The sequence below is a fragment of the Lynx rufus genome, unplaced genomic scaffold, assembly GCF_022079265.1.
Source record: "Lynx rufus isolate CCGP_SWC_20201006 ecotype Redwood Valley unplaced genomic scaffold, mLynRuf1.p SCAF_7, whole genome shotgun sequence".
NCBI lineage: Eukaryota > Metazoa > Chordata > Mammalia > Carnivora > Felidae > Lynx > Lynx rufus.
In genome coordinates, this window is record NW_025814889.1 from 12608259 (window position 1) to 12631891 (window position 23633).

Below are 23633 nucleotides of genomic sequence, written 5' to 3' on the forward strand. Positions count from 1 at the left end.
TTTTAAGGAATATTTATTAGAGCCCCCTTTTTTTTTTTTTTTTTTTTTAAAGCAGGAGGCAATAGGTGAAGGAGGGAAACTAATTGATCAAATGGGATACTGGATTAGACACATTGTATTTTCTAAATGAGAAGTAGAATGTAGTGTCTGGCAAGTGTAATAAAAAGAGTGTTTAAAATCAGGGCTGCCCTACAGGAGCAAGGCCCCATCCATCTGGGGGAACACATTTCTTTTTTTTTTTTTTTTTTAATTTTTTTTTTTAACGTTTATTTATTTTTGGGACAGAGAGAGACAGAGCATGAATGGGGGAGGGGCAGAGAGAGAGGGAGACACAGAATCGGAAACAGGCTCCAGGCTCCGAGCCATCAGCCCAGAGCCTGACCCGGGGCTCGAACCCATGAACCATGAGATCATGACCTGAGTTGAGACCAAGACTCAGATACTTAACCGACTGAGCCACCCAGGCGCCCTCCGGCTGTGGAGTTTTCTAAGCCAAGGGCTGGACGCCCTCACTGTGGGGGACGGGAAACACCCCCTTCCAGGTGGGGCTGCCGAGGGCTGGTCTCAGCTGAGGGCATCTGTTCCCGCACAAGACAGAGGGGCAGCGACCAGCACCCCCAGGGGGAAATGATGACCAGATCTGTGGACACCAGAAATTCCCTTTAACTCATGGCCTATATTCTTTCCTTTTTGGAGTCTCTCCTCCACTGTCTTCTTAAGTCACGGGAGGGAGGTGTCCCCACGGACCCTCAGCCTCAGCATGACATCAAGCACACTTCTTCAGGCTCCGGCTGGCAGGGCTGGGCAGAGTTTGACGCACTGCCTGATCTGGTCCTGGGGCACGGCTCATAACTCCCGGTCTCATCCTCTCCCACCTTCCCCTCGCACAGCGGTGTGGCAGAGGGCGGGCAGGGAAAGGGCAGAGGAGTCAGTGCCCGCGAACAGAGTCCCTCTGCAAGTGGGGAGGGCGAGGTCTTTGCATCAGGAGCTCCCAAGTAGACTCCCTGACATGAAGTTATCACACATTTGAAAGTCACTTTTGTATCTTGGGGTAAAGATGCTTTATTTGCTACTGTACTATTTTGTTCTATTATGCTGGTGGCAGGGACACAGCTGAACTGCTTTCTCATCTGCAAAATCTGGATCTCATCTGCTGATGACGGAGTGATGTCAGTTCTACGTCAGGAGATTTGGGGCTCCCGGGCACAACCTGATCTGTGGCTGCGGTTACGTTACCGCCGTGGTGCCCCCACAGGCTCACAGATATGAGCGGCCAGAGAAGACGGCCCAAGACACAGGTCCGAGAGCGGGGATACCTGGGTTCTGTGTTCCAAAGCCATACCGTCACCTCAGGCTTCTATCTCTTCTTCAGCAGGAAGAGTGGCTCTCAACGTGTGGTCCCCAGACCAGCCGCATCGGCATCTCTTAGGGATTTGTTAAAAATACAAATTCTCAGGCTCACCCCCGACCTACAGAATCAGACACCCTGGGACTGGAGCTCAGCTATCTGTGTTTGAACTGCCCTCCACGTGGTTCTGATGTGCGTCGAAGTTTAAGAACTGAGCTGGAAGAATCCACTGTCCTTCTGGATAGAACCGTGCCAAATTCGCACAGTACCCGGCTTTCCAAATGGCTAAGAAACCACAGCAGGGATGCACACCTCACGAAGCCTGAGGGATGGGTGGGGCTCATCTGTGGCTGGATGAGGACGACCGTGGGCAGATAAATCCAGGCTCAAAGCAGAGACTCTGGATTTTACCAGGGGTTAGAAGGGTCTAGAGCACAAACACAGGAGCTGACTATGGCTCTGCCCTTTGCCACTCAGCAGGGGATTGAGAGTGGCCATAATTTGAGATGTGGGTCTTAGGTTTTGTAGGACCTCCTCTTAGATACAAGACAGCAGCATTTTCTCCAGCTTTCACTGTAAAGCTGAAGGCCTCAGAAATTATCGTCATTTGCCTCACTGTACTGCTGAAAACATTTAGAAGAATCTGAGGCAGGGAGGGGTTTATGGTAAACCTACGGTCGCAGAAGTAGAGCCAGGCTTTGTGGGGCATGAATCTTATATAATTTTAGTGGATTTACGGAAAATAATGCAATTATTTACAACAGCCGAGATGTGGAAGAACCTAGGTGCCCACTAATAGAGGACACTTAGGATTGATAATAGAGACGATGTGGGGTGTGTGTGTGTGTGTGTGTGTGTACATCACACAACAGACACACACACAATGGAATATTACTCAGCCATAAAAAAGAATGAGATCTTGCCATTTACAACAACATGGATGGACCTAGGTATTATAGTAAGTGAAAGAAATCAGACAGAGAAAGACAAATACTGTATGATTTCACTTCTTCATGGAATCTACCAAACAAACGAATAAACAAACAACAAGCAGAAATAGACTGAGGGTGCCGGGTGGCTCAGTCAGTTAAGCCTCTGACATCAGCTCAGGTCACGATCTCATGTCTGTGAGTCTGAGCCCCTCGTCTGGCTCTGGGCTGACAGCTCAGAGCCTGGAACCTGCTTTGGATTCTGTGTCTCCCTCTCTCTCTGCCCCTCCCCCACTTGTGCTCTGTCTCTCTCTCAAAAATAAATGAACATTACAAAAAAAAAAAGAAAGAAAGAAACAGACCCATTAATACAGAGAACTGGTGATTGTCAGAGGGGAGGGGGAAGGGCGAAATGGGAGAAGGAGGGTGGGAGACACAGGCTCCCAGGGATGGAATGAGTAAGTCACAGGGAAGAAAGGTACAGCTTAGAGAATACAGTCAGTGACACCTTAACAGAGCTGCATGGTGACAGCTGGTAGCTACACTTGAGGTGAGCACCAGAGATGGTGAAATCGCCACGTTACATACCTGAAACTAACATAACACTTACGTGGACTGCACTTCAAGATAAAAAAAAAAAGAATGCAAAACGTACTATGTTCACAAAACCACATGCCATGAGGACACGTGGCTGGGCCCTCCCAAACCCTCTGAAAGGCCTGGCCAGCGCGGGCCCCCGAGCTGAAGCTCCATCAGCCCCTCAGTAAACGGGCCTCTCGGTCCGGGAGGGGCACATCCTCCCCCTGGTCCTCCGGGTCGAGGCTCTGACTGGACTCTGCCGGCCTGGAGGCTGCCCAGACCCCTTCAGCTTCTTGCCCTCCTCCGTTTCCTCTTACTGCTGTTGTGTGCAGTCCTCAGGGCTGTGGAAACACCCTGGTGAACCAAGGAGTTGGTTCTTAGAAGGACATCGCTTTTCACGGCTCATTCTTATTTGTTTCTCTCTGAGACTATCTTCACTTCCAGTCTTTTACAACCCTGGAAGCACCAGGTGCAAAGACAACGAAATAAGGACAGGGGAAGGTATAGTAAAGGGGAACTGTGACGAGGGGGAGAAGAATCTAGACAAAGCTGATGGAGGGAGGAGCCGAGATGTGGGCAGGCAGGATGCCTCTGTGAACCCATGAGCTCCGGCTGGCGTCCCCATCAGCAGGGTTCCGAGGAAGCAAGAGCAGCAGAGAAGTTATGGCTGAGTGTGACGGAGGGACAGCAGTACTGGGCACGGTGGGGGGGGGGGGGCAGGGGGCGGGCTTGGTAAACAGCATCAGTGGGGGTGGGCATCAAAGAGAGAGAGATGCACTAGAACAGAGGTGACACTAGGGACGCAATATTTACAGACAACTCCTAGAATGTTAGGGCAGGAAGAAATCTTAAAGGAAAAAAAAAAGGAAGGAAGAAAGAAAGAAAAAATGACTCTGGAGGATGAGGGAGGGGAAAGACTTGTTGCTTTCCTTCAAGGCTCCAAGGCAAGAGTACACTGTCCCCAAGAACAATCAGGCTTTGATCCTGTGGCCTGGGGAGTGACCTGCATTCAACGTCTCCGAACAATGACCCCCTCCCTCCCGCTTCCTGCGCTCAGCAAACCTCCGCCTCTTCCTGTCACCGCGGCCAACGGCGTCCCTACTCTGGCCACCAGCCGGTCCGAATTCACACGCAGAGCCAGTCTGTCCCTCTCGCATCCAATGACAAAATGACTTGCCCAGGGCTCTTAGAAACACACTTGGAATCAGACCCTGGGACTCTCAGTTGCAAAAGGTGCTCGACACTACGTGGCATTCTGTGACAGCAAGACTCTCCGAAGGCCTGGAGTTTCTGGCCTTCCAGAGTCCTGAGGAGTTCGCCTGAGAGCAGGATGGAGGGTCGCTCAGCACCACCAGCCTGCCTTCAGCCCCCCTCCTTGGTAGAATTCTCCTTTAAGGGCACACAAGCGCGCCCCACCCCGTCCTTGGACTTGACACTCCTGACCGTCGGCCATCGGCATTCAGAAGGCTCTGGAGGGTGCCCAAGAGGCTTCTGCGGCCGACGGTCCTTCCCACGCTGCCTGGTTCTGCTGCTTCGGATCTCCCCCCACCCTCTGGCACTCTGGGCGGTTTTCTCAGATTCCCGTTTGGCTCAAAACCTCGGTCTCACAACCGGAGCCAGCTCCCGGGGAGCCTGCCAAGCTGCCTCCACCGCGGCTGCCACTGGCCGGCCTCGCCCGGAGCCTCGCTGGGCTGGGCGCCGCGCTTGGGCGAGCCTCCTCCACGCTCCCCGCGAGGCCCTGCCGTACCTGATGACAGGAGGCTCCCGCTGCTGCCGCTGATGATCTTCCCTTTGCTCCCCATGTTGGCCAGCTTGGAGGTCTTCAGCGTGCCGGTCTCGGTCAGGTCGATGGCGATCTCGCTCAGGCTGCGCGCGGCATGGATTTTAGACTAGAATGGAAAAGACAACCGGGCTGTGAAGAGGCGTTCTCCTCTGGTGGAGAACGGCTACCGCTCGCCGGCTTCGGGTCCCGAAAGGTAGCACAGGGACTCGTTTCCTGGCTTCCAGCATTCTTAACGTTTGTGTTCCTCGGCCCCATCCCCGACCACTGACGCTCCCCACGTGAGGTGGCTCTAGAGCGCACACGAGGGATGACGTTTCCCAAGCTCTGTCTTCCACGGGCTGTGCCGTGCAGTGCCTACTGCAGGGGCCTTGACGCCACACAGACCCGGTCAGACTCCTGTGCGGGGAACGTTCCTTAATCTCACCAAACCTCTTTATTCCCAGCTTATACAATGGGACGAACACCTCCCGCCTTTGCAGGTTCTGTTAGGGGCAAAGGACAGCAGGCACATGAAGGCCGCCTGAGGCCGTGCCCTGGAACCCAGCTCTCGATAAAAGAGTACTGACTTCATTCTGTGTTTATTTAAAAAAAAATTCCTTTTTACATTTATTTTTGAGAAACAGAGTGAGACAAAGTGTGAGCAGGGGAGGGGCAGAGAGAGAGGGAGACACAGAATCGGAAGCAGGCTCCGGGCTCCCAGCTGTCGGCACAGAGCCCGACGCGGGGCTCAAACCCACGAACCACGAGATACCTAACTCTCCTCTCCAAAGTCTAGATTTTAGTTAACACTCCACTCCACTGTGCTTATTAATTGGCCCGACTTGGCTGAATGTAACAGGTTGGAATAATTAGAAGAGAAGTCTGTAATCCTAATTACATTCCTAAAAGTAACTGTTTTTCATTTAAACTGCCTTTTTTAGCTACTGCCTGCGGTCAGTGAAAATGGGGTGTGCATTTTCTACACGTGTTTGATCTTTTTTTTTCCTTCTTCAGGAAATCAGTTGTTGTGATAGTACGTCAGGCAACATGCTTTACTCACAGCACGAGCCTAACAAAAACAGTATCAATGCTGGGAGAACCCATACGTGTGCTGAGGTTTCTTTCCACGGCCGTCGGCTACAGCACGTAAGCCGATGGTTTTCGAACTCGGTCTGGAACTTGGTTTTTCGGTCACTTAACGTGCATTTGCCCAACCACCCCTCCGTGTGAGACCAAGTCTGTCCCCCAACAGGAGAAGCCAGCAGAGGCAGAAGTGGGGGCCGTGGAGGGGTCGGTAGATATCCTCCATTCTTCCTTATTGACATTCTCTACCCGAGTCCCCTGCGCTGTCCAGCAAAGGCTATCACCCCGTGCCTTCGCCCTTCCTCTGGCCTCCACACTGATGTGGACGCTGACGTCCGTGCCTTCCAAGAGCTGAGCGCTTTCCTCTTGTTTGAAGAGGAGAGTCTGAGGGACCAAGGAAACGCAGGAGTCTTGCTGTTTGCCAGCTATGAAGCATCAGCCCATCGGTCCTTCCTTGACTGAGGTCTCCTTTCTGACCTCAACTCTCGTCCCCGCATTCAGAACCAGGCCACCTCCCTCAGGTCAGGGCCTCCTTGCTGATGACCTAATCGCGGCCACCAGGACCCCGCAGTGCTCCGGCTTGCAGCAGAAGCAGGAAGCACCTTTCACTTCACATGGACAAGGCAGGCATGTTCACAGGGTGTATTTGGTTGAGCTTTACCCTCTGAGCAAGCCGAGGAAGCACACCCATCACCGTCTTTAGCAGCCCTCTCCACGAACGCCCACGCTTTAATAAAAAGAGCCGAGGACGCTTGCAGTTACGTAATGACTCACGGAGACGCGGACCAAGTCAGCATGATGCGAAGGGGCCCAGAGTCTCAAGTCAGAAAGATCTGGACTGGAATCTTGGCCCTGGCCAGGTAACCATTGTTTGACCATGATCTTCAACCTGGCTGAGGCTCAGATCCCTGTTTATAAAATGAAGCTCTTAAAACCCATGTGGTGGAGTTGTGATAAGGACTCAATTAGATAATACACATAAAGGCCACTGGAATGGAAATAGGAATGGGATACAAATCATGTCCTGGAGGCAATTTGCTAAATGAGGGGAGATCGATGGCTCAACCTGGGATTTGGGGGATCTCATTAACCTCATGCCAGACCTATCCCCACCCACTTCCAATCCTGCCACTGATCAGTGTCAGAGGCAAAAACCAAAATATGGAAAAGGGAGCAACAGATATCCTTTCCCAAGGGAGATCAGATTCTTAGAAACTTTAGGAAATTATTGGCTTCTCTCTGAATGGAAATATCACAATGACTCAACAGACCCAGTGGAGAGAGCACACACTAAGAGGAATGAGTACGGATTGGGAGATTGTATTCTGGCAAAGTCAAGTCTTTGGGACATCCCAGAAGAGCCTCCAAAATTCTGGACATCCTACTTTGGGGGCCTTGCCCCACCAAGTTTTATTACTGATATCCCACGAGCGAGGTTTAATGGTCCCCTACCAAGCTTTCACCCTGCTTTTGATCTAGATGGAATGAAGAACAGAGGACAGATTAGAAAAAAAAACAAAACTCTTGGGGCACCTGGGTGGCTCAGTCGGTTAAGCATCCGACTTCGGCTCAGGTCATGATCTCGCGGTCCGTGAGTTCGAGCCCCGCGTGGGGGCTCTGTGCTGACCGCTCAGAGCCTGGAGCCTGGAGCCTGTTTCAGATTCTGTGTCTCCCTGTCTCTCTGACCCTCCCCCGTTCATGCTGTCTCTCCCTGTCTCAAAAATAAATAAATGTTGGGGCGCCTGGGTGGCTCGGTTGGTTAAGCGTCCGACTTCGGTTCGGGTCATGATCTCAAGGTCTGTGAGTTCAAGCCCCGCATCAGGCTCTGTGCTGGCCACTCAGAGCCTGGAGCCTGTTTCGGATTCTGTGTCTCCCTCTCTCTCTCTGCTCCTCCCCTCTTCATGCTCTGTCTCTCTCTGTCTCAAAAATAAATAAACGTCAAAAAAAATTTTTTTTTAATGTTAAAAAAAAAGAAAAAAAAAAAAAGAAAAAAAACCCAATGACTGAGGAGGAGGAACCGTGTCTGGACTAGAGGGCCACTTGATGAGTCCCTGCTTGGAGTTCAGAGGCATAGGGTCTAATGTTTACGCTCCACAATCTGAACTTTCAAGTATCTTCCTCTGATATCTACAAGACAGTCCTCGGCTCTGGGCTTCAGAGGTTGCCAGGATCCAGAAAGGACAACATTCCTCATCTTGGGGGTCGGCACACAGAAGTTACCAGGTGTGGCTGGTCCCTGTACAGCCTCTCATTCTGAATGAGCCGCATGAAACCAAGCAACACGGGCTCTTTCTGCTCCGTCTCTGGAGATGGAGGGAGCATGTGTGTGTGGGCACGTGCGAGAGATGTTCTTACATGATTTGCACAAGGATCCTGGAAGAAGAAAATACCAGCACCAGGGAAGAACCGGAGACTTCTTGGCCACCCTCCCCTGCTGACTCAAACCACTAGACCACGCTTGTCTCCGGGGCTGATAAGCATCACTTGGGAGGCCTGGGCTTTGCAGAAGCACTTCGGAGAAAGGATTGGCTGGCCTGGCCCGACTCACTAGGGTGTGAAGCAATGGCCAGCGTGCCAGCCAACACAGGCTGCTCAGAAATATTTGGAAACTCGTCCCAGGCGTGTCAGCCGTCACTCACCGGAGATCGTTCTGCCCACCGGAGACGCATCACATCACCCTTGTACAGAGAACGGCATTCCAGAAATGAAAGGTGGTGTAATTCCGGAGGGGAATTTTATCATCTCTGATTTAATCTGGGAAACTTTTAGAGAATTTAACCTTTACACAAGTGTTGGCCAGGGGATACTGTGTTGGATTAACGATGATAATGATAAAAATACCGATTCCAAAAGCGGTTTCACACACATTGTGTCATGGGCCAATCAATAATTTCCGTGAGTAATTTCCTTCCTTGTTCTCTCATCGGGGAGGCAAAGCAGGTACAGTGAGACACTTGCCTAGGGCCAGAGATCTGGAAATGGAGTCCCTGGACCTCCTTGTGGAGTTTATTCCTCACCTGCCACTGTGGGTTGAGGACTTGGTTCCTACGAGAAACGGGAGGGCTCTAGAGCATCTGTGAGCAAGCAGAGCTGACTGGGGGGAAAGTTCTCCCGCTCCCGGGCCAACGTGTACTTCCTTCCGTCCCCCAGGGGTCACTGAGATGGACAGCTGAAATTCCCCTATTGCGTGGGCACCTGGTTTGGCCTTTCAAAGGATACTTGCTGCTAATAAGTGAACTTTGAGACTAACTTTTTCCAGTTTACTTGTTGCTTCAGAGGGCTGACCTGTTAGCCTGGCAAAGAAGTCTTCTCCAACTACAGTGGAAGACCATCTTTGACAGGGGGAATGAAGAACCCTAAGAACCGGCCTCTTGGGGCACCTCGTGGAGGGGGGTTCAGTTGTTTAAGCGTCTGACTCTTGATTTCAGCTCAGGTCATGATCTCTCCATTCGGGGGATCGAGCCCCATGCCGGGTTCTGTACTGACTGTGCAGAGCCTGCTTGGGATTCTCTCTCTGCCCCTTCCCTGCTCAGGTGTGCACTCCCTCTCTCTCAAAATAAACAAACATTAAAAAAAGAAAAAAGAAAAAAAAAAAAAGAACCTGCTTCTTGAGTTACTCAAGAGACCCTCAATGCAAAAAACCAGCACAGGGTAGAACAGCTCAAACAGCTAATGTACTAACCTCAGGGTGAAATACACTTTGTCTTTTCTCCTTTCAAAATTGTGCCACTGGTGTGTGTGGGGGGTCTGCCCCCAAGAGGTATCAGTGGTGCGGTTCAGGAGGGTTGCCAAGGTCTCCACCCCTCACCACCCATTCCCGAACAACGCAGAGGATGGAATCAATGTTTTAAGGTTCTGACCTCTAACTCTTGCAACCAGAGGGCATAATGCGGACACCCACCCACTGTCTCAAGCTAAAGCATGAGTCAAAATGCTTTGGCCCGGTTTCTTTTGATCTAATTGGGCTTCAAATCCCTGTGCCAATGTCCATCATCACCAGGAAAGCTGTGGAATGCTCCCATTATGCCTAACAACAACAAAAAACACTCTACTCTGTGCCCATTCACCCCAGAAAATGACCAAAAAAGGGGTCAGGAAGACTTCGCAGAGGAGAAAAACGTGTTATGAAGGACACAGTGACAGCCTGGCAGGAAGGGCCCTGATTTGAAACTGATTTATGAGCTGAGAGATTGTTTCCTTTTCTCCTATTTTCTTACTATCTTTCTCCTCCCTCCCACTTGGCCCCAGGTCTCTCCGGCTACTCCTCCGCCCATGCCAGGGAAAGAACAACGCCACCCAGACAGGAAGTAAGACAAGAGGAAGCTGTAAGGATCCAAGAGGGCTCCGATCTGCTGAATCTTGGGCCCAGTAAGGCCAGAGTCCGGCCACCTCCACACCCACGGAGGACCCACATGATGGGACAAAACGTCCCAGGGGCCAAGGCTGGATCTCCCTCGATAGTTCTGCATCGCCTCTGCCAAGCCAGCAGGGTTCTGGAAAGGGGCAAGACCCGTCTAGATGGGGCTCTTGACCAGAGGGCTAATGAAGGAGAATGGCTTGTGGAGGGAAGGCAAGGCAGCATGGCAGGCAGAGGCGGTAGAGGAAGAGGGGGCCGAGTGTTGATAGAAGCTGTGTGTGAACCAAGGAGACGTCACTCTCCCACCCGCCAGAAAATGCACCTGTGTGTCCGCACTGGGGCTGGGTCAAACCTCCCTCGGAGGATGGCTGTTTACCAAGGCCTGAGGCTCTAGGTCTACTTTAGGGAAATGGCTGGGTGGTTTTTTTTTTTTAATGTTTCCAGTTCTTTTTTTTTTTTTTTTTTTTTTTTTTTTTTTTTTAAAGGAACTGGCAGTTGGAAAAGCCTGGAGGGTTTTCACAGCAATTATCCTAAACAGTTAGATGGTGTCTATTAATTGCAAACGGGTTGCTTTTTTTTTTTTTTTTCTCTCTCTCTCAAAAAGGAAACAATATGCCACTGTTGAAACACCATAAAGGGCTTGACAGCTGGTTCCTAGGAGAGGTTTCTGAAGTTCGAAAGCACGCTTGGAATTCCTCAAAAGGGCCCTACCTGGCTGCAGTAAAGGGCCAGAGCCCCTGACCACGGCACGGGACGTACCCTCTGGAAGAGCCTGTCTCCTTCCTCCCTCCTGTAACTCTGCAAGGCAGGTCTGTACCTGTGCACCTCTGGGGGCGGGGGACACGGTGCCGCCCCCACCCGTCGAATTCCTGAGCCCTAAATTAGGAGACCCAGACTCAGGCCCTAGTGCAACCCTCAGGCAAGCTTCCCTCTTGGTAGAAAGGCCTGGTCTTTGCAAAGTGCCTCCCAGTCCCTGACTTACCTTACTCTGCTTTCTGTCCAGATAGAACTGGTGCTGGCTAATGGCCATAGCCCAGATGGACTTGATCAATGCTGGACATGCATACCATGTATGTACCGCGATGCCACTGTGTCCAAACGTCCTCCTGGTCACTGAAGCCCTGTGACAGCAAGAATCAGAAGGTTCAGGCATGTTTATGATGAGGGACTCCGCTGATCCATCGACAGCTTTTACCAAGAACCCCGTGGGAACTAAACGCCCTGGCATAAAGGGGACATATGAACACACATGCCAGCATGTACACACACACACACACACACACACACACACACACACACACACACACACTTAGGAAACTACATAGCAAAGTCCAGCTTTTCAATGTAATCAAAATTGTATATATATAAGGTGTACAACAGGATTTGATATACACAGTGAAATGATTCCTACGGTCAAGCTAATGATCATTCTTCACATAGTTGTGTCACAAGAGCACTGGAGATCTACTCTTAGCTCACATCCAATATTCAGTGCACATCATTAACTACAGTCCTCGTGCTCTACTTTCGATCTGTAGGCTTATTCGTCCTACCCAACTGCAGCTTTGTACCTCTGACCGACACTCCCTACTTCCTCCCTTCCCTGGCCCAGGTAACCACCCTTCCAGTCTATGCTTCCACTTTTTTTTTTTTTTTAATGTTTATTCATGTTTGAGAGAGAGAGCATGAGCAGGGGTAAAGCAGAGAAGAGAGAGGACAGAGGATCTGAAGCGGGCTCTGCACGGATAGCAGCGAGCCTGACAAAGGGCTCGAACTCACGAACCGTGAGATCAGGACCTGAGCTCAAGTGGGACATTCAACCCACTGAGCCACCCAGGAGCCCCTACTATTTGACTTTTGGGATTCCACATATTCGTGAGATCACCCAGTTCTTTCCTTTCTGTGTCTGGCTTATTTCACTTGAACATCATGTCCTCCAGGTATATCCACATTGTTGCAAATGGCAGGGCTCCATTCTTTCCCGTGGCTGAATAATATTCCGTTGTATTTATACACACACCACAATTTCTGTATCCTTTCATCCCTCAATGAACACTTAGGTTATGTCCATATTTTGGCTATCACGAATAATGCTAATCTTTTGATTTACTGGCTCCTTAGGGTTCAGAATCCATTCAAGCTTCTGTCTTGTCTGGGATAAGATGGGTCATTCTAGGTCACTGGATGGTCCTTTTTGAGCTTCAGCTCTTGGCATTGGGCCAAGACAAACTTCAGGAACAGGAAGAGCCTTTGACAATGTCCTTTAGTAAACAGCAGGCAATGCTGCCTATGGTGAAGGATAAGTCAATTCTGTTCTAATCACCACCACCACAGGCCACAGCCTGTGGGAAGTCCCGAAGGAGTCCAGACTTCTTACACTGCTCTAACTCCGTGTTCCTTGAGAGAGTGGTTATCAATCTCAAATTTATTCACAGGGCAGACAGGGTATACAGAATCAGGAGAGGGAAGGCAGAATGGAGTCGAGCCAATCTTCTCCACTACCCCCCCTCCACACACGTTTACGTACGAGATAGGGCCTATCTGTGTATGGAGTAGACAGAGGCAATTAGACTTTAAAAATAAAACACGAGGGGCGCATGGATGGCTTAGTCGGTTAAGCGTCCAATTTGGGCTCAGGTCATGATCTCACGGTTCGTAAGTTCGAGTCCCCCCACCAGGCTCTCTGCTGTCAACACAGAGCCAGTTTTGGATCCTCTGTCCCCCTCTCTCCCTGCCCCTCCCCTGCGCTCTCTTTCTCTCTCAAAATAAACACTAAAAAAACCAAACCAAAACAAAATAAAAGTGGGAAACATGGGTCCCAAAGGAATTCACATCAATGGTGTAGGGAGGAAAAAAAAAAAGGGGGTTATAGGATGCTTTCAGTGAAGTGTGTCCCTTAGGCAGATGGTTTGGCAAATGAAATCTGGGAACATGTGTTTGCATGCACGTGTGTGGGTGGGTGTGTGCAAGGCAAGGTGCTGGGGTGGGGCCTGGGGTTCCCCACGTGAACATAAGAAAAAAGCGTGTTCTCAAGTTTAAGGTGTCTAATTTGGAAGATTTTCCCTGCAAGACAATTTAGAGCTGCTCCCATCATGGAAAAGGAGCTGGTGGCAGAGTGGGGAGGAATGCCCCACAGATCCCTGTAGAAACAAGAAGAAACCATGATGGGAACCTTCCACTTCGGCTTCTATGCCAGTGGCTGCTCCTGGGACCCAGTACGATCCTTTCTCCCAGAAAAGCGGAGTTAGAAAGGACGAGGGACTGGAGGCATGCCTGAGTGCAAGCACGAGAGTCGCAGGGGCCAAATGCTCGTGTGTTTCAGGGAAGGCAGGGGAGGCAGGGTCCAGGAGGCTCGCCAGGTCTGGGAGGTGCTGTACAAAGAGCGCATCAGACCCGGAGTTTTCTCCTGCTCCATTATTAACATATCTCTTCTCCGCATCTCTCCCTTCAGGCTCTTCCCACCACACTGACTTTTCTGTTTTGCCTAAACCTTAGAAACGGAATATTTGCCAAGAACCAGAGAACCAACGTGGGTATCGAGCTGGGGGTGCGTGTCTGGGAGCACACGTCATGCGTCCTCTTCTGTGGTCCATGCTGGGCCCATCGACTCAGGACGCGCCCTCTGCCTGGGGTGATTCCCGGTCCCTGTCTGGGCCCCACCCTCTTCACCGCAGGATTCTTTTCCTTACTCGCCATCCCAACCCTTCACCTCTGGCTCCCTTCCTGGCTGCGACCGCCTCAATGCAGAGTCCATCAGACTCCTGTTCCCTGCTCCAAATACCTGTGGCAACAGCAGCGGGCGAGGCATTTAAGATAAGGAGCGCCCTGTGGGCCCTGGGAAGACCATTTGCTGTCCTAGGAGGCAGGAGGCGGCCGAGAGCCTTGGCTCTGCCATGAAACCCAGTAGCTAACAACCCACGGCAATCCCCTAGGTTTGCACCGGTGTCCATCTGGAAAAGGGGTCCTTAAAGCTGCAGTCAGCTTGGGTTTCCAACTCTGACATCAGCGTAGACACCTCCCTGGCCACCCCCTCCCTGCCTGCCTCTAGGGTGGAGGACGGCTGTTTCTCTCCGGGACAGGGGATCACACTCCTGCTTCCAATGCCTCCCTTCCCTCCTCTCTCTTAAGAACCTGAGAGGTTCAGCTCAGAACCTCTCCTGACCAGGCTGGCTTCGCCACTCTCAGTATTTAGGGCCTGTGCCATTCAGCACTCAATTGCCAGTATTTTGTATAGAGCCGAGTGGTAACGCCTGGGAGTCTCAGAGCCAGACTCCCCGGGTTCAAGTCCTTCCTCCACCACTTACCGGCTTTTTGTAACCTGGACCAGGTTATTTTGTTTCTTTTGTGCCTCAGTTTACCACAGGTACAACAGGAAACTAGCAATACCCATCTCCTGGGTTTACAGTGAGGACACTACGAGATAATGTGTCCAAGTCTTTAGAACAGTGCCTGCCCATAAACAAGAAATATCCAGTTCTCTTGCCTTTCTCCCCAGCCGTGCTAACCTTTCTGGACACTGCCTCAGGGCCAAGGACCTCTTTCTGTAGCCCAGAATGTCTGAAACAGGCTAAAAGCCCATGATAATTATGTATGAGGTTTGGACCCTTTGCCTTATCTTGGGCCTTAGGAAGGGGAGGGGAATTTAGTATTGTATCACGGACAGGGTGACAGACAGGGAAAACACACACGCACAGATGTGTCCGAGGTGCGTGAGTTAGCAAAATTCCCAACAGAGGACAGGCATGGACAGTGTGCACAGCCCCTTAGATGACCCAGTCCCTAGTTTTCGTCCTGTCGGACAGCCCCTCTCTGCATGGGACCCATTGTGGCAACATTCGGTTCACTCTTTTCAGACACAGAAGGGTGAGGAGGGAGAGAACCTAAGACTGGTCTGATACAGTTCACTCGGAAAAGCAGCAGCGAGTTCCTTCTTGGCGGGAGGCCTGTTCTCAGCGTCTGTCCCTCCCCCACGTGGCCTGCTCGGCAGAGGCAGGGTCCGGGGGACACTTCGCATCACCTGACTGTGCAGACTGGCTAAGATGTTCTCCATCTGCTGGTCTTGTGGAGAAGGTGGGGGCATGGGCTGAGCTGCTTCCCTCCGAGAGAGTGGCTGCTTCAGGCAGATTACACGGTGGGGGCGGAGAGGCATGTTCCCCCTGCTGGGTTATCGCTGGTGGCAGGGGCTGAGACACAGCACAAGCTCAGCCCTCTGACTTGGGTGTGTGGGGGGGGAGGGGGTGGCAGCGTCTCGTTCTGAGAACTGTCTGGGCGCAAAGTGGCCTGTTTCGGGTGCTCAGAAGCCATGTGCGAGTGGAGCCGGGGCCAACTCCTCTTCAGCTGGCCAAGGCTGGGGTAGCTATCGCTGGTGCCCAAAAGCCCAGTTTGCACCTTTACAGAGTCTGACCTTTCCACCGTCTTCCTGGAGACCCCTTCTTGTAAACCCATCTTGGGACCTATTAAAAGCAATTTATCCTTGGGTGTCAGGCCTGTTTTGGGGGAATTCGGGGCTGCCTCGAAGTCCAGCGCTGCCAGCAGACAAAGAGAGGAAGAGCGGCCGGTACGTGCTGCCCGAGAACCTTCCACGCAGGGGCTTGCTGCATTCCAAACGGGGACCCTATTGTTTGGCATCTGACTTTGAGAGCACTGATTTTTCTCCACTGGTGCTCCCTGGGACACAACGTGGGGTGGGGAGAAACAGAACTGTGTTTCTTTCACATCCACCCACCACACTGACACCCTGAAACCACAGCTCGTGGAGTGAGTTAACACAGCTCCCTTGGGTACAAATCCCTTTTGGTGCTATCTTCCCAGAAACACTCTCAGAAGCTCTGAACGAGCCATCCATCCCCTCTTCCTTCGGCAAGACCTCTCTAGAAGGACCCAGCCCACTGCCCCGTGTAATGTCGTGCGGGTTACCGAGTGTCACCCACCTTCCCTAAAACTCCCCGGCACGAGCAGGGACAACTCCGCACGTATGCACACCGCACACGTGCAGCCAGGTGCCACGACCACCCAACTGCCAATTTCTCTCACGCGTGCGCACGCACACCCAACGCACACTCGAATCCACCGCATCCCTCAACACGTTGAGCACAAAACAAAGCTTCGCTGTCAGCTGTGACGATACTCCCCGCGGTCAACCGTCCCCTCCCCCCCCTCCCCCAAACGAACAATGACAGCTCAAAAATCGTCAGGTCAATAACACGCCGGGTGGACCACGCGCTCCCGGAAGGAAAGGACTCTTCTAGCTTACCTGCGGGGGTCATGAACTTCCACGGAAAACTTCTTTTCTCTGAAATACAGGTTTTCCAACTGCCTCCATTGGAAGATCTGGACAGAAAACAATGCGGTTTACGTTCAGAAGCGGTTGGCTCCGGGCGGGCGGTAGTCCTCGCTTTGCTGAACTTCTACAGCTGGCAGCTTCCTTATCAACGCTGAGACCACACAGTTTGCACCTCCTCCGTCTCTTGCTACACACCCCCGCACGCGCGCGCGCACGCACGCGCGCGCACACACACACACACACACACACAGAGGCTGCTCTCCAAATTCAAAAGCGGTTAACGTGGGTGTGGATTTTCCTGCAGGTTTCTCAACGGGAACAAAACAAGTTCTTTTCAAGTTGTTCCCCTCTGCTTTGCCCTTTGTTGCGGGATCCACGACCCTTCCGGCGCCGCAGACTTTTCCCTCCACGGGGAGGGGGGCCGAGCGCGAGCGCTGGGAGGGAGGGCTGCGGAGGGAGAGCAGGGGAGCTCTCACAGGGGAGCGGGGGCCATCTGCGCGCGGCGCCGAGCTGAGCCCTCTCCCTCCAGTGCTGAAATGGGAAGGCGGTCAAATTCCCAGCCTCCCATCGGGACTCCACTTCCTGCCCACTAATGTGTAAGAGCTCGGACTCGCCCTGGTGAGTCGGCTCCGGGAAGCTTCTCTGCGAAGGGCGGGGGCCGCTGGAACCTTATTTCAGGGGTAGGCGACTCGACTCGAGATAAGGAGAAGAGCCTGTCAAGCCCCTGCTTCTTCGCGCGGCACAAAGAAACTCCAGAGTCCCGCCGCCGGCGGGAGGCCACGGCCAAGGGAGAGGCCAAGTACAGTTAGGGCAGTTTTGAAAAGTGGGAGGGAGAGAGCGCCGCCGCTGCCCTCAGGCCCTGGCGGGCACGACTCCGACTCCTTCCACCGGAGAGGAGGGGGCCCTGTTAACTAAGCAGCGGACTACAGGGTCTGGGAGTAATTAGGGCAGCACCGTTCTGGAAGGCGTTCCTTTCATCAGGAGAAAAAGTGAACGGTGGACCGCGTCACAAGAGGTTAAAGTTACGCGCACACGCATTTATATTTGCGTTATTTATGCTTACATTCGATGCCTCTACTGCAGCTGCTTCTATACATTTAGAAGTTGAGGGGATTTTGCCCACAGAAGGGTAGGTCAGGAACCCTGGGAGTGGCTGATTCCTCCCTGGGGTCGTCCCTTTGCCCAGTGCATGGAGGCCTAGGTTTTTTAGGTCTCACCTTCCACCTAGCGTCCTCTGAGTCTGGGCCGGGGCTCCTGATGCTTCCTGACCTGCTCACATTTTCTCCTCCTTAAAAATGTGACAGCAATTTCCCAGGGCTCCCTCAGCCCTGCCTCCCCAGACCCAGACATGCCAGCTAGTCAGGGCTTGGCCAAAGGACTCCACCCCTTTGTCAGACTGGGCTGGGAAAAAAAAAAAAAAAAAGGTCTCTAGAACGGCCGCATTCTTTTCTCTCCACGACCTGCACTGCCGAACTGTACCATTATTTTGTGTGCACAACAGGGAGGAGGGCCTCTCCTCTTACTACTCTTTGGTCCACAGCTCAAAGAACATTTCGCTCTGAAGCCCAAGGAGAACCGTACTTCTTTTTCCTTTAGCGTCAGTTCAAGCGAGTAGAGAGACATTTCAAGGAAAGCAAGTGACCCAGAGCCCTACCTTGGCTCAGACGGCTTTGCGTGAGGTCACAGAGGAAAAGGCACCCGAGTAGAGCCCATTATCCAAGTCACAGATCTGAGTCTCGCTCTGCTATCGGATGCTCTGCTAACAAGCTCGGCGAAACACCTGAAGTTCCTCTCCGCCCACCCTCCCCCTGCCTTCCCGTTGTTCGACATTTATAGACATACCGCCTGAGCTTAGCCAGAGGATTCAAAAGCACCAGAACTCACAGATCCCGGACACGGACCTCCTGATCTGGAGCTAGTACACAGGACAAAGTGGCCAGGCATACACGCCTGGGGTCTGAGTGCATCTGTATGCATACGGGGGCCCCTACGTCCAAGCCGTCTGACCCTACGCAAATGACAGCATTTCCTTTAGCCTCAGTTTCCCCGTCTGTAAAATGGCCATAATCCCCCTCTAAGGTAGAGACAACAGATCCTTGGCACGGTGTGGGCACAAAGTGCTCCGAGAACTTAGACCTTAGTGAGATTCCCTCAGTGCTCTTACTTCTCCCGACTCCTGGCAAGTAACAGAGAATAACCAAGATAATTTTTTTCTTAAATTTCCTAACTCCAGAGCTGACACGGGGGCGTCAGGAAATAAAATGTGGTTATTCACATGCTGGAAATCTTTGAGGAAGTGTACAGAATTCTCCCCCGTCCCCTTCTCTCATCCCTCTCCTCTGAAAACTGGGGCGGATGACAGGGCGGTTCGCTAAGGGGGACCCCGACCCCTGCACTGCACCCACCTTGGCCACGGCTGGCTTCATGCGTGCGTGATACGCGCGCAGAAGGGCCCTGTGCTTGATGTGACATTCTGCTCAGTCTCACTAGATTTTGATCAAGGGGCCCTGCAGATCGTATCGCTGGTCCCAGTCTTGAGTCCTGGCTGGTGCTCGGGCCACAGGCTCTGTCCTGGACAGCCCTTGGAGGCAACGTGCCCACCGTGCATCGGACGGGCAGACCTCCAGGGGCTTTCTCCTCTTGGTCAAGAGAAAAGAAAGCAAACTTGGTGCTTTTGAACACCCTACCCAGCCCTTTCAGTTGAAGCCCCTTTCCACTGGGTGGTAAACCCCAGAGCCGATGCTTGGAGGCTCTGGTTCCCTCCTCACTCCCACTCCTTGAGAAGCAGAAGGCAAACAGAGCCTCCCCAGAGAGGCTTCCAGACACTGCTGTTGCGGAGGGCCTTGCCTCTGTCCATGTTGCCAACTGGCCCAAACGTAACCCTCTGGGCTTGGATGGGGTCCCTCTGTCCCCCTGCTCCTGGCACTGACCCTGGTAGCCTAGCCCCAGCATCTCTCTAGGATGCTGGACACTTGTAGACATCTCCTAACAGGGGGCAGAGCAGAAGTTTTCCCTCAGGTCGGCTCTAAGCAGAGAGTGTGTTTGCAAACGAAACTCTGGGAAGGGAGGGTGAGAGGGAGTTGAATGAATGCAGCTTTTTTTTTTAGGACCCAATCGCACTGGGACACTAGCAGGGTCCCGGGAACCGAAAAGGAGGTGCTCGTGTGGGAAGACGAGCCCGGACTTTTTCGTCTCATGCACGGCACACGGGAAGGGTGGGGCGCCAGGGTATGAGGGCAGCTAAACGTCTCCCCTGTGCATTCAGGCAGATGCTGGCCACTAGGGCCTACATGGCTTGCTGTAAATGCACCGTCCCTTCGGGGAGGGCTGGGCGTTTCTGGCCCCAGGCCCCTGTGCCCCGCAGCTTCGAGGCCAGCCTGCTAAACCCTCTACGCTAAGGCTCCCCGAGTACCAGCAGCAAGCAGACAGAAGATGCTCGACCTTGCCTCCTCTTTGTCAACAGGGTGCACCGGACTCCGATGTGCTGGTTTTGGAGGCAGCCCCAGATCGTCAGTGTCACTTCAGGAGAGCCTCTCTGGCTTGGTGCAGCCATCTTAACCCAGCTACCAGTGACAGCTGTCGATGTGCTTTGCAAATCCACATAAAGACGCGTCACACACACGGGACGATCATTACGGCTTGGCTAGTTCCCTTAGGGTTTTGCAGGACTTCTACGGCCAATTAGGCCCACGCAGCTAATTAAAAGCTAGCATGCTGGTTTATCAATAATCAAAGGATTTATAAATTAATACATATTAAATCAAGGCCTCTCTAAGGTACCTCATCTGGGCATCTTTCAAGTTCTACAAACATGCCTTCTTTGATCTTTTAGCATTCCCCAAGAAGAATGAGCCCGAAACTTACTTCTTGGGGAAAGGGAGGCCCAGAGAAATTAGGGGAACTGCCTCAGGCCACACAGCAAGTCAGTGAGGGAACCAGAAACCCGAGTCAAGGGCACCTGGCCCATTACTCTGTGCTCCTTTCCACACGGACCCACCAATTAGCGGGAAGAGCTTTTACTCACTAATGGCTGGTTAACTTTATGAGAATTATTTTTACAAATGAGCAGCGACGTCACTGTAAGGAGAAAGTACAAAACCAAATCTTTCTAGTTCTACACAATGGCTTTTCGTTTCCTTTCTGCTGTAAACGATAACAAGTATTACTTCTTTCTCCTCTTAGAGACCCGGATTCTTCTGGTTTTCTGTACAGCGATGCCTCAGTGCTTTGAGGCTTCCAAGTAAGGACTAACCAACGACAAGAAGCATGATTAAGAACAGCATCAATAGGGGCGCCTGGGTGGCGCAGTCGGTTAAGCGTCCGACTTCAGCCAGGTCACGATCTCGCGGTCCGTGAGTTCGAGCCCCGTGTCGGGCTCTGGGCTGATGGCTCAGAGCCTGGAGCCTGTTTCCGATTCTGTGTCTCCCTCTCTCTCTGCCCCTCCCCCGTTCATGCTCTGTCTCTCTCTGTCCCAAAAAAAAAAAAAAAAAAAAGAACAGCATCAATAACGGGGCTTGTCCTGAAAACCAGAACTTAGAAAAACGGTCCAGAAGTGGTCGGAGACAGGATCTATCACCACGGTGGGGAAACGTGGCTGGTACTACATGTGGACTGGCCGATTTTGAGCCAGACATGGGATTCCCAAGTGACCATGGGTCCTCCATGTCTACTTTCTGGACCTCGCTATTGTAATGGGGGAAACAGGAGATGGGAAACATTAACGGAGAGCAAACACGAGTGGCTAATAAATAACTGTGTTTGAGCAAGAGGTTGCACTATACACACTTAATGAGCCAACCTGGGTAGCTGGATCCTATTAGCTGGTCTGAGGGATTCCCACATCCTGTGTATCGCTGAAGGTCAAGGCAGAGAAGGGCTAATGTCCGCCCCCATGCCATGTTCCTTGTGAGTGGGGGAAGGTACGGTGGGGACACGTGTTCACTGAGTGCCGGAACAGCACACGGGGTGGTGGGCAAGCTCTTGGAATGATGCGGAAATAAAGGCCGAACAGGAAGCTCGCTTTAGTGGCTCTGATTCTTGACGAGGACTTCAGGGAGCCTATCTTCCTCCTGTCCCTGAGGCTGAGTCACCAAGCCTCATCATGACCTCTGAGTAACTTCCTGCTGCTTCTGGGGGGCGGGGGGTGGGTAATATACAGAATCCCAGCAGCCATCTGGTCCAGGCTCCTGCTTCCACAGACAGAGCAAACCCCGTGGAGAGAGATTAGGGGATTGGCAGAGGTTAAATAAGTAACTGATGTTGGGACCCATCCCGTGACTGGGCTGTCCTAGGGTCTTTCTAACCTACCACGAAGGCCTGACGATGAGCGAGAACAAATTGTTGCAAAGCCAATGGGTAAGGGAAGGACTGCTTCTTTTTTTTTTTTTTTTAATTTTTTTTTTTCAACGTTTATTTATTTTTGGGACAGAGAGAGACAGAGCATGAACGGGGGAGGGGCAGAGAGAGAAGGAGACACAGAATCGGAAAGAGGCTCCAGGCTCTGAGCCATCAGCCCAGAGCCCGACGCGGGGCTCGAACTCATAGACTGTGAGATCGTGACCTGGCTGAAGTCGGACGCTTAACCGACTGTGCCACCCAGGCGCCCCAGGACTGCTTCTTTAAGGCCCCTGGCAACCTCAAGATCCTGTATGCTTTCCAAACACCAGCAAAGAGTGCTCTTATAAAAAGAATTAGACTCATAGCCAGGAATAATCTCCAAGCTCAGAATGAAACATACGAATTAGAAAACTCACTTCCTTGTTTCATTTCTGCAGTGTTCACCTTCTAGAAACAGGGCTGTCACTCCCAACTTCGTGGGTTGACACCATATGCCAGGATTTATTTTTTTTCTACCAGCAGTTGCATAAGCATTCAATGTATTTTACTTGATGCTTAAGGAAGAAAGAAGCAAGTCCCTGGGGCTGTGGGTCACATCTAATCCCTACCCCCTTTCCCATCTTTCAAACAGTGGGGTCGACTTTGTTTCGGTTCATCACTTTTAGGGGCAGGGGCTCTGGCTTGGAAGTCAAGAGGCCTCGGTGATCATCTGGACTCTATATACCCCCCGGTATCTCAGGCTCCTTTTCCGTAAAAGGAGGCGTGTATGCGCACGCAGGGGCATTCCTACATCCTTAGGCATGTGTTGAAGGCCAGCACTGGAAATCCAAGGAGTGTCAGTCATCCTGCCCCTTGTTGGAGTTTAAAAATATAATTGCTGGTCTTAAACACTTCCTACTTCTAGGAGACCATCCAGAATAATACTGATTAAAAGAATGGTTTTCAAAGCCACATGGTCCACCCCTTACTGGTTGCACATTCCGCCAGTGTAATTTCTTTGGGTCTTAGTTTTCTCATCTTTCAAATACTATGACTAACAAGCTTTTTTTTTTTTTCCCCCATAGAGCTATTGTATTAGTAGATACAAAGTGCTTAAAATGGTGCCCAGCACATGGCACTCAAAAAATAGCAGCTATCATGATGTGCTCTCCCCTCCACCATTTACACACCAGGACACCTATTAGCCCCAAGTACAGGTTACATAGTTTTTCAAAAAATATGGCTACTATGGTACCATGGGCATTCTTAACAATGTTTTCTCTTACTTGGATTTTCCCCAATGCAAGCGTAAGCCTAACCTGGGCTCTTGTTCATTGCATTTCAGTTGATGTTGGCTGTTCCCTCAGGGCTCCTTGGCTCCAATTATTAACCAGCCAATTCCCACCCAGGTCCACTGCAATTCTGACCAGAGTCAGCGTTGACCGTTCACCTGCTACAATCTCTCATCTCCCAACATTAACCCTGGGAAGAAAGCATCCTACTATAATACCGCTCAGTATTACACTGAATGGGCTATGCTGGGAAGCAAATCAGACCCCCCAAAATAGGCAAGCCACGTTCACAGATAATCAGCTTACCAAGTAAGAGGAGTACGTCCTTTGTTACCTGCACCGAAGGAAGGCTCCCTGGCATCTATCTTCTCCCCAAAGGGCCACATACCCAGCCAGGAAAACAATGGCTAATTTTTCTCAGCAGCCAGACCTAATGGAATCAAGATGTTGCTCCGGCTGGCTGCCCACTCCTTGCTGTCAGACTACACAAGCTCTAAATTGATTTGGTTAATTCAGCGACAGATGCTCAGAGCACCAGGCCTTGACCCTTTAATGGATGACCTCTCTTTAACCCATCAGAAACCTCTTAGCTTCCTTTGGCTTCAGAATCATCACTTGGGCAAAAGAGATAGAGGGTCAAGAAGTACTTCACAGGCCCAGAGAAACAGGCCACTTTTACTCCCT

The 23633-nt window shown here is 51.7% G+C and overlaps 1 protein-coding gene across 1 annotated transcript in view; it reads right to left on the bottom strand.

Annotated features, from left to right (window-relative positions):
• The window catches only part of FRMD4A (FERM domain containing 4A), a 217079-nt gene that overhangs the window by 47733 nt on the left and 145713 nt on the right, over positions 1 to 23633 (bottom strand). The window contains exons 12-14 of the mRNA XM_047066791.1: positions 16312 to 16388; positions 11041 to 11179; positions 4604 to 4745 (exon numbers count right to left, since the gene is read on the bottom strand). Of these exons, the coding sequence (XP_046922747.1) occupies positions 4604 to 4745; positions 11041 to 11179; positions 16312 to 16388 (358 nt within the window). The remainder of the gene's footprint in view (positions 1 to 4603; positions 4746 to 11040; positions 11180 to 16311; positions 16389 to 23633) is intronic.